At 32.3% G+C, this 12,068-nt stretch overlaps 1 protein-coding gene across 1 annotated transcript in view; it reads right to left on the bottom strand.

Annotated features, from left to right (window-relative positions):
- Positions 1–12,068, bottom strand: part of LOC134720706 (pre-mRNA-splicing factor ATP-dependent RNA helicase PRP16-like) — an 81,375-nt gene that overhangs the window by 29,029 nt on the left and 40,278 nt on the right. Inside the window, exons 18-19 of the mRNA XM_063583156.1 lie at positions 6,722–6,884; positions 6,078–6,242 (exon numbers count right to left, since the gene is read on the bottom strand). Coding sequence (XP_063439226.1) covers positions 6,078–6,242; positions 6,722–6,884 — 328 coding nt within the window. The remainder of the gene's footprint in view (positions 1–6,077; positions 6,243–6,721; positions 6,885–12,068) is intronic.

The following is a 12,068-nucleotide window of genomic DNA, read 5'->3' as shown; positions in this document are numbered from 1 at the left end:
AAAATTTAGTAAATGTTTTGACTAGTTTGTGATATCGAAAACCCTGGTGTAATAATTTTTCAGTAATACATAAATTTCTCTCGTTAAAATCTAAAACATTGTTACATACACGAGCGAATCGTACAAGTTGAGATATATAAACACCGTAAGATGGTGACAATGGAACGTCACCATCTAAAAACGGATAATTAACGATAGGAAATGAAAAATCATCCCTTTTATCATAAATTTTAGTATTCAGCTTTCCGTTAGTGATATAGATATCAAGATCGAGGAAAGGGCAGTGGTCATTGTTAGTATTAGCTTTATTTAAAGTAAGTTCACCTGGATAAATCTCATTAATATACATACTGAAGTCGTCATTATTGATAGCCAAAATATCATCCAAATATCTAAAAGTATTATTAAATTTGTTTATCAGATGTTGTTTTGATGGGTCTTTGCTTATTTTTGTCATAAATTGTAACTCGTAACAATACAAAAAGAGGTCCGCAATAAGTGGTGCACAGTTAGTCCCCATTGGAATTCCGATAATCTGACGATATACGGAATCCCCAAAGCGAACAAAAATGTTATCTAGTAAAAATTCCAGGGCATATATAGTATCAAAGCATGTCCAATTAACATAGTTTTTTTGTTTATTGCTACTAAAAAATGACCTAAAAGAGTTTGAACATATATATTCACATTCTGATTTTTTTAATGCCCATTTAATTAGGTGTGTGAATATTTTCTTAATGAGAATGTGAGGCAATGTGGTATACAGGGTAGAAAAATCAAAACTTTGAACAGATTCAAAATCACCAATATAAGCATGCAATTTATCAAGTACTTCCAACGAGTTCTTGACACTCCAAAAGTAATTTATTCCACTATTTGCAAAGGCCTTATTTGAACAATTTATTATAAGGTTTTTAATTGTACCAAGTGTGCTGGTAAGAATAATAGACAATTTAGTAGTTGAACAATGGCTTGAAGACGAAATAAATCTATATTTGTAAGGGGTTTTGTGTAGCTTCGGAAGCCAATACATAGTTGGGACTTTCATTGTATTTGGCTCTGCTTGTAAAGCGGTGGCTAAAAGTTTATGTTTGTTACAGATTTCGTTTTCTGAAAATGGAGTCAGTTGGAATGTTGGTGAATTGGTGATTTCCTTTTTCAGAACCTCAATGTAAAATTTACGTCAAACAATAATAATATTATTAGCAGCTTTATCGGCCGGGACAAAAACAAATTCCTTGGCTAGTTCTTTTAGTTTATGTTTGATACGAGAAATAGGTTTATTGTGGTTATTGTTAATAGTAAAATGTTCTTTAAAATGTTGAATACGTATATCAACTATCTTCATTACTGAATTAAAAAAAGAGTCCAAAGATTTTTTGTCAGCTTTTTCCCGTTTTATCCATTTCATACAGTAAGTATGGAGTGAGTCGTGGATGATATTACGACAATTAATAATTGACGGGGGACGATATTTAGGTCCTTTACTGAGAAATGATTTTAACTCTCGGTCTTGAACGATGTTAAGATCTCCTGTTATAACATGGGAAATGGGTCCATAAATATATTAGGAATTACTGCAATTACTGCAATTACATGAAGTAGGTGTATTTTCACTGATATTAACATCTTTACACAATTGACTATAATTAAACACAAATTTCCGGGTAGATTTCTTGTAAATATAACAAATAAGAGAAAGTTCAGTATTGTCAAAATATCCAGGAATTTGTTCTTTAACAGAATGGTCGTTAAATATACCGGCAATATTTACAAAATCAAAGCCTTTATTGACATACTTAATTTTGATAAAATGTTTTTTATGATCTTCAGGGCGATCAATTTTGGGAAATAATTTAGAATAACAATATGCCATAATAATTTGAACAATTTCATACTTAGGACTGCTATATGAAATTGTGTTGCAATCCTCCAAAATTTTATTTAACTTATTAACCGGTAACGAACAGAGTTTTGTTAACAGATAATGTCTGCCGTTGTTTTTAGAAATCGAAATTAGGTCCGAAATATTGGTATGATTGGCCCGAAATTTTCTTTGATTGCGATTTGTTCTACAACCGTGAGAACGGTTTTTACGAACAGTTTTAGAAACAATATCCAAAATGTTAACGGAATTGGTTCTAGATATATTACCAATTCCCATGATATTATCATTTAGACCAAGAGGGTAAACTGTCTGTAATTTTTTAATCCAATTTAATTCAATTATTTTCCGTGATCGTACAAACTTTGAATGCGATTCACCAGGCTGCTTATTTACTACTTCTAAAGGTTGAACTGCTAAATATTTAAAAGGATGGTTGAGCTTCTTAAGGTGTTGGTAAATGATACTTTTGAATTTATTAGGTCTTTTAAAACGATACAGATGTTCTTGAGTGCGTTTTGATAAATATCTTCCAGTTTCTCCTACGTACTGAATACCACATCCCGGTTTGTTTCATGTGAGTAAATAAATAATACTGTTTGTTTTTCAAGTAATATCAGTTTCAAAATTTAAAGAAAATGTGCGACCATTAAACGTGGACCTTACCGTATTGTTGGTGGAAAGACGGGGACATGTAAGTCATTTTTTGGCATGACACTTATCGATAGAAGGGTAACCACGATTTTTATTGTTAAAAATGTTAGCGATGGTAGTATTTTTAGATAACCGATTTTGAAGATTGAGACGTGTAGATACCCTTTGAACAAGTTTAGTATTTAGTATTTTTCCGTTTCTTAGCTTCATAATTGTTTTGTTAGTGAATTACATAATAAAGGAACAAAGATTGGCGTCCAGAATATGAACCAGCATACAATAATTAAGTTAAGTAAAAGTGATAAATTTGTTAGCTGAAAATGTCAAACGCTATCAGTATTAATTACCCGAAAAAGATAGTGTATATCAGGGTAGGACTGATGGCTGACCAATTAGTAGAATGGGGCTGAATATTGAAATACTACTTTTTGATAAACATTCCTAAAGTAATGAACTAGAGCAGTTCTCGCTCGGACACACACTCCATAATCTAGTATATTATAAGAGCATAAACCTGAAATGTATGTATGTTTTTTTTTTTTTTTTATTTTGGTTCATTTATATGTTTCTGAGTACTACAATTTTTTGTTAAGGGGTAAGCAGAAGCCCTCCTCCAGGTGTGGGATATTCTGGCTGTTTTAAAGACGCATTGGTGGCCTTGCAGACTGTTTTCTGCTCTTTCGTCTGGTTGTTGTCTCTTTGAGAAATTCCCTGTTTTAATGAGTTAAATGGTATAATTGAATTTTGACAAATTCATCTTTTAAATGATAACTGTTTTTATCATGGCTCTTTTAACAATGAGCAAACACTTTCAACTTGAAAGGATATTCTACATAAATTGGGCATAAAATTCTTCCTGCTTTAGAAAATATAAACTACCAATTCATTCTAGGGTTCTTTTGGCCCCATGAAAATCATATCTTGGCTTTTGTTAAAATCTTTTACTCACAAAAACTAACTAAAATTCAAATATTACTAATGGCCTATTAAAACAACCTCATGATTCTTTGTATGTTGTCATGGCAGACCGTGCAAGGGCTGGATAGCTAGTCAAGGTGGTTTAAATCTACCATCGCCATTGCTGTCATATTTGTAGTTTTATAGTCTCTAAAACATTTTGGGAGACTTCAAAAATATCTATTAACAAATTGCTTTAAGGTATTTTATGTCTCCGTTTTTTGGCAAAAGTGGGGGAAAAGGAAACATTTATTTTTATCATTTTCAAATGAATATTTTTATGTGCACGTGACATTTGGCACAGGCACTGTTTATTTATGTTTATTTATGTTTTTAAAGTTATGTGACCTAAAAATTAAATTCCTATTTTTGCCTCAAGAGGAGTTTATCAAAGAGATTCACAACAATAATGACTAATAAGATAGATAAACTGTTACTATACCTTATAGCTACTATTTATTACACAGACATCATTAAAGGTCATTATAGTAGGTATATACTTATACTTTTTATATAAATAAAAAGAGGTTAACCACAAGTAACAGTGCGGTGAACTTATCATCTATGCTGATAACAGACTTAATGTCTACACATTAAGCAAGGAGGGCACAGTTTAACAATGTGCTTACCAGTGCCTTAGCCTTACCATCTACACATTTAGCAAAGAGGGCACAGTTTAACAATGTGCTTACCAGTGCCTTAGCCTTACCGTCTACACATCTAGCAAAGAGGGCACAGTTTAACAATGTGCTTACCAGTGCCTTAGCCTTACCGTCTACACATCTAGCAAAGAGGGCACAGTTTAACAATGTGCTTACCAGTGCCTTAGCCTTACCGTCTACACATTTAGCAAAGAGGGCACAGTTTAACAATGTGCTTACCAGTGCCTTAGCCTTACTGTCTACACATTTAGCAAAGAGGGCACAGTTTAACAATGTGCTTACCAGTGCCTTAGTCTTATCCTGTTGGTTATAGTCTACACATTTAGCAAAGAGGGCACAGTTTAACAATGTGCTTACCAGTGCCTTAGCCTTAGTTAGATTCTGATCAGTATATTCTTCCTATTATTTAAATATTACATCACTTTCTTAATATAAAAAAGTTCAGGATCATGGCAAGCTTACATATACTTCTTACCCATCACCCCCTAAACAAGTAAATGACCTTAACCCAATTTTCAAAAAATCTGGACGAAGCTTTTGTCCTCTTAAGATTGACATTTTGGTCCCAAGGATATACCCTTGTCTGACTTAAAATGAGCTTCATCATTTGTTCATGTTATTTACATTTTGGACACATGACTTTTGGGAACTCTAAATGAAATTTTCATTTTCAAGGTCAAACAATTCTTATTCATAATGCCCAAATACTTTTCCTCTAGTACACTGAATGTTATGTCTATCTGATAGAAATTGAGAGATAGACTAAAATTTAACCATGGTGTTGTAAATATGCTACATGTATGCATCATCATAATATTGTTGGTAACTCTAAATAAAACTTTAATTTTCAAGGTCAGACAATTCTGACTCACAAAGCCCTAAGACTGTTTCTGTACACTGAAGTTTATGTCTATCAGATAAAATCAGGAAATAGAATAAATGTCAAATATATTGTGTTGTGAATGTGAGATGCTACATGTATGCATTATTATAATATTGTTGGTAACTCTTAATAAAACTTCTTTCCAAGGTCAGACAATTCTGAATCACAAAGCCTTGATAATATTTTTCCAGTACACAGAATGTTCTGTCTATTAGATAGGCATCAATAAACAGAATAAATGTCAATACATTTTTTTGTGTTTGTAATAGGCTACTTGTGAGTATTGTAATTATATTATTATTTTTTATTTAATAACCAATATAAAAAAAATATGCAATAAATTTGTACTAGTTTACAAAATCATGGGGTTTCACTGTACTTGTTTACAAAATCATGGGGTTTCACTGTACTTGTTAACAAAATCATGGGTTTCACTGTACTTGTTTACAATTTTTCAAGAAATCGTTTAAAATTTAGATTTAATCCAAGCCAATAGTACACTCTTCTTACCTGACCATGTTACAATCATTCCTTGCACCAAGTATAGTTGACCAATTGCTTACAGTATATAAGAAACAGTAATTACCAAGCTTTTTCAAACAGTTTATGCCACTGCCATCCCTATGTCTCATATTCTAGGCAGGCAAAATAATGGACATAAGACAAACAGAAACTTCTTAAAATAAAGTATCTGAATACAAGGTATGAAGCCTTCAACTCATTTACACTCTGAATAACATGACTGGATCTACTTACCAATATTTCAGCACTACATTGCATTTCAAGGGAGACAATCAACATTGTAGACATGGCTGCAGCTACTTACCAAAATTTCAGCACTACACTGCATTTCAAGGGAGACAATCAACATTTTAGACACGGCTGGAACTACTTACCAATAATTCAGCACTGCACTGCATTTCAAGGGAGACAATCAAAATTTTAGACATGGCTGGATCTACTTACCAATATTTCAGCACTACACTGCATTTCAAGAGAGACAATCAACATTTTAGACATGGCTGGATCTACTTACCAATATTTCAGCACTACACTGCATTTCAAGTGAGACAATCAACATTTTAGACATGGCTGGATCTAATGGAAATTCTACCATTTGTCGACCCATTGGTGTCAGACATCCTGTGTTATCTATAGCTCCTAATATCCATAACTGATACATGGAATTAAGTATGTTGTCCTATAATATAAATCTGACAGAATTAATTACAATCTTTCAATTTTTATCTAATCATTTCTTATATATTTTGTTTTATTTAAGACAATGCTTATAGATCCCAGTAATTTTTTACAGATATACAGGAACACATTTTTGCAACATTCAAACACTAAATGATATACATACATTCTAATGACACAGTTACATTGTCCTTAATTTTCTTTAAGACTGAATAAAAACAGAAAGGATTGCAGTGATTACACATCAGTAATTCATAAATATTAATGTATGCAAAGTATTTTATGTTCCTCAATGCTCTTTAATTTCATACTTTGTTTGGCTTTGCAAACCTTTTTGGATTTGAGCATCACTGATGAGTCTTTTGTAGACGAAACCTGCATCTGGCCTAAATACAAAATTTAATCCTGGTATATATGATGAGTTTATTTACCTTATCCAGAGCTTTACATTTCCTAATACACCATTAACCAAGTTTTTACCTGTGGAGGTGGGTCCATGAAATGGAATTTTAACAGATCTTGTACCCCTAGTGACTTCAGTAATAATACAACATTAGCTAAGTTGGTCCTCTGCATCTCTGGTATGGTTGTTATTAACATTTCATCTTTATATTGTCTCTGTGTATATAGTCTGTAACAGTGACTGAAAGTAAGAAAAAGATTTAATTTGTTTTTGACTTGTATTTAAAAAATTCATGCTCATAAAAAGCAATGCTGTTTTATGTTTTAATATTTTTGTTGTATAGATACAGTATTTAGAGCTATTTTGTTCAACATTGAAATATACAGAACAACAATGACAGCGTAGCAGAGACAGATGCCTGAATAGTCCGTTTGCCATTACCGATTTGATTCTGTTGTTACACTTTTTAAACAAATTACTTCCCTTTAATGATCAAAGACTGGTTCTATATTGGACAAAATTGACTGAAAAATACATATTGGCATTTGTACAAAATTTTAGTATTTTAGTGCAAAATGATTATCTTTATCAGAAGCATTCAGCTTTTAAAACAACAAATTAAGTGAGATTGAAAGATTTGAAACAAGAATGTGTCCTCAGTACACGAATGCCCCACTCGCACTATCATTTTCTATGTTCAGTGGACCGTGAAATTGGGGTAAAATCTCTAATTTGGCATCAAAATTAGAAAGATCATATCATAGGGAACATGTGTACCAAGTTTGAAGTCGATTGGACTTCAACTTCATCAAAAACTACCTTGACCAAAAACTTTAACCTGAAGCGGACAGACGGATGGACGGACGAACGAACGAACGGACACACAGACCAGGAAACATAATGCCCCTCTACTATCATAGGTGGGGACTAAAAATTAAAGGTTAAACACATAACACACAGATGATTTTCTCTTTCCACTAGCTCTCTATAGTCAATAAAAATTGATGTCCCTCCTAAGGGAGACAACTTAAAATGGATCTCTTACTACAGGGTAAATTACAGGAATTGACAATCAGACTTTTCCCACACAGATCAAATTTACAATAAGCATATTTCTTGGATTCACAATATCTGCCTAAAATACATAGATAATAGTTGCACTAGATCTGATCTGGTAACTCCCCTTAGTCTTAAGTTTAGCATTAGCTACTATCTCTTTCCTCCATAATGACGCCTTTTGACGAGACCCCTTAACTCCATTATGACGCCTTTTGACGTCTGTGAAGTGCCTCAGTTGAAACGTCTTACCTATGAAAAAACTTTATCAGACTTTTAAAAAAAATTGTATCTAATACACCTTATTGCTAATCCCAGCTGCTTAAACTTTTGACGCATAGAACAATCATCTTTCCATTGTGGGGTAAAACATTTTGTTTTAAGACGTCAAAATTTTAAGGGAACCTGTGTGATACCCAGTAATGGTGGACAAATAGTGATATTAAGGTGTATATAAAAAGGATATTCATGAGAATATCTGTCTAGATTTTCATTGATAAAATATTTGTTTAAGGTGGTATGGGAGTCTAAAATAAAAATGATAGAATTTGTTCATACTTTGCCAAAATGTAGTATCTATTGATATATGTTGAAAAATATAATGAAAATGATAGGTCACCGTGCATTTTCTCAAGCCACAAGACGTGACAAAATGACACATTTTGTATGGATTATACAGGAAAAAACACTATTTTGTGATTGAAACTAAACAAAATGATAGAATTGTTAAATACTTAGGAAAAATGTAGCTTTCATACAATGCTTTGAGAATATCAAAAGAAAAGATAGGGTCACCATACATTTTTTCCTGCTAAAATACAAAATAGGAAAATTCCATGTAGAATCCTTCAGAAAATGCACTGTTTTAGAGTTACTTCCCCTTAAAATGCCAGTTTAATTTTTTTTTTAAAACACACATAAACCAGATGCTCCGCAGGGCGTAGCTTTATACGACCGCAGAGGTTGAACCCTAAACGGTTGGGGCAAGTATGGACACAACATTCAAGCTGGATTCAGCTCTAAATTTGGATTGTGATTAAATAGTTGACACAGCATAGGTTTCTGACACAGAATGAATGTGTTCTAATGAACTTAAAATTTTTGTTTTCTCTTAGAGCAATTCACTATGCTGTTGAATATTAATCCTCTCAAAAAAATGTTTGAAGAAATTTTCTTTTTATTTATGAAATTTCAAATGAGAAAATTGAACCCAATTTTTTTAATCACATCCCCCTTTCCCTATTCCAAAACTAATCTCAATTAAAATTTCTAATGGAGTTTGCAACAATAACTACTCATTTAAATACATCATAAAATATTAAGATGTAAAAAACTGCTTGTTATCACTGAATGGTAAAGATTATTTTAATTTATCAGTTGGTAGTAAAAAGTGAATATACATTGTATATTGTATATATAACAAAGATTTAAGTTGATTCTGGACAAAGAAAGATAACTCCAAATAAAAAAATTCTTACAATTAGATATTTCTTGCTTACTATTCTGGACAAAGAAAGATAACTCTAATTAAAAATAAAATTGCTATTTCACAATATTTTGCAATAAGATATTTCTTGCCATTGCGCAATACTGTGCAATTGAAAAGACTTGCTATTGCACAAAACTTAATATAATAATTTTAGATCCTGATTTGGACCAACTTGAAAACTGGGCCCATAATCAAAAATCTAAGTAAATGTTTGGATTCAGCATATCAAAGAACCCCAAGATTTCAATTTTTGTCAAAATCAAACTAAGTTTAATTTTTGACCCTTTGGACTTTAATGTAGACCAATTTGAAAACAAGACCAAAAATGAGGAATCTACATACACAGTTAGATTTGGCATATCAAAGAACCCCATTTATTCAATTTTTTATGAAATCAAACAAAGTTTAATTTTGGACCCCGATTTGGACCAACTTGAAAACTGGGCCGATAATCAAGAATCTAAGTACATTTTTAGATTCAGCATATCAAAGAACCCAATCGATTAATTTTTTGTCAAAATCAAACGAAGTTTAATTTTGGACCCTTTGGACCTTAATGTAGACCAATTTGAAAAAGGGACAAAAGTTAAAAATCTACATACACAGTTAGATTCGGCATATCAAAGAACCCCAATTATTCAATTTTGATGAAATCAAACAAAGTTTAATTTTGGACCCTTTGGGCCCCTTATTCCTAAACTGTTGGGACCAAAACTCCCAAAATCATTACCAACCTTCCTTTTATGGTCATAAACCTTGTGTTTAAATTTCATAGATTTCTATTTACTTATACTAAAGTTATGGTGCAAAAACCAAGAAAAATGCTTATTTGGGTCCCTTTTTGGCCCCTAATTCCTAAACTGTTGTGACCTAAACTCCCAAAATCAATACCAACCTTCCTTTTGTGGTCATAAACATTGTGTTTAAATTTCATTATTTTCTATTCACTTAAACTAAAGTTATTGTGCGAAAACCAAGAATAATGCTTATTTGGGCCCTTTTGTGGCCCCTAATTCCTACACTGTTGAAACCAAAACTCCCAAAATCAATCCCAACCTTTCTTTTGTGGTCATAAACCTTGTGTCAAAATTTCATAGATTTCTATTAACTTAAACTAAAGTTATAGTGCGAAAACCAAGAAAATGCTTATTTGGGCCCTTTTTGGCCCCTAATTCCTAAAATGTTGGGACCAAAACTCCCAAAATCAATACCAACCTTCCTTTTGTGGTCATAAACCTTGTGATAAAATTTTATAGATTTATATTCACTTTTACTAAAGTTAGAGTGCGAAAATTAAAAGTATTCGGACGAGGACGAGGACGACGACAACGACGACGCAGACGACGACGCCAACGTGATAGCAATATAAGACGAAATTTTTTTCAAAATTTGCGGTCGTATAAAAATCAACATTTGCAAAAAATTTAATATTTATAAGTTATATTCTTATAAATTGGTTCTTTTAAATGAAAATTATCATTAAATATTTGTATTTCTGCATCAAATTGTGCTAGCTTGATAGAAAATCTGAACCTTTGGTTCTCTGTTTTTTACAATCCAAGATGGAGGAAGACACCCATACTACCTTAAGCAATGCATTTTACTTTAAAACTGATGATTTTTTGTTATTGAAAAAATCCTTGTGATTGTAGAAAAAAAAATTAAACGGAGAAAAGAGACTATGAAGGCAAAAATTTACACTTTTAAAATATATCTGTGGTAAGTTATAGCCAGAACAGAAACATAAAGTTCCTTCAAAGTAATGCTGTTTGGGCTTATTCTGAAAGACCTTTTTGGTCTATGTTTCAAAAAACAACTTGAGTGACATAAATGATGGTCCATGCAACACAGATGATGCCCTCGCTTGCATATCATATAAAGTTATAAAGGGAAATTATGAAGAACAGTAAAAGTGATGCTACCCAAATTTGTACTTAATCTGTGTTTAATGGGAAAAAGTATTGTGCTTAAGTTTCATAACATTTGGTTCAGGCAAACTTAAGATAGAGAATGCACATGAAAAATTTAGCAATTTTCAAATTTGTAACAGCAAAAGTAACGCCAAAAATTTCCACCTTGATCTGTATTTCGTGGTAATGAGTAATGTGTATAAGTTTCATAACCTTTAGTTGAGGCAAGTTGGAGAGCTGAAACTGATTTGTAAAGGGGCATAACTCATTAAAGGTTACAGTGATGCCCCCATAATTCAAACTTGATCTGTATTTTGTGATAATAAGCATTGAGTATGAGATTCATAAAATTTGGTTGAGGCAAACTAAAGTTAGAGAATGGAAACCAACTTTGGAATGTACAGGATGTAGGTATGTACATGGGACAGACAAGGGTAAAACTTAATGCCCCCTCTGCTACAGTGGAAATGTTCTCTTGGCCTTTTTAATCAAAGCGCGAAAGCGCTGTCAAGGCAGTTAATTACAGGTTGTGTGTATTTCTAGTCCAGTTATATCATTATCTTCCATAGAACAGAGGTGGTTTGTAGAATTTAAGATTTAGAGTTCTTTTGTACCTAGTTCACCTATATCTATAGTCTACTGTTTACAGTATATTTTTTGTGCCTCGCCATGAAATGCATTTTTAGCCATGGCCTTGTCAGTTTGCTTTAAATTTATGAGTTTGACTGTCCCTTTGGTGTCTTTCGTCCCTCTTCTTTAGACATAAAAGAACTTTTCCTTTTCAATATAAATAGACTATTTTTAATTATTGATTGTATACACACACATATTCTATGACTCCCATAAAAAATAGTTCACAAAGATTGACTAGTCTCTGTACTGTGTGTATAGCAAGAACATCAAGTAAAATGTAACATAATGGTAAATGTACATAGTAACATGTCAACTTTTTTGATGACCATACCTGCC

This window comes from Mytilus trossulus, chromosome 6 (assembly GCF_036588685.1).
Source record: "Mytilus trossulus isolate FHL-02 chromosome 6, PNRI_Mtr1.1.1.hap1, whole genome shotgun sequence".
Classification (NCBI taxonomy): Eukaryota; Metazoa; Mollusca; class Bivalvia; order Mytilida; family Mytilidae; genus Mytilus; species Mytilus trossulus.
The sequence above is the reverse complement of the archived record's forward strand: the minus strand, read 5'-3'. Positions and strand labels throughout refer to the sequence as shown.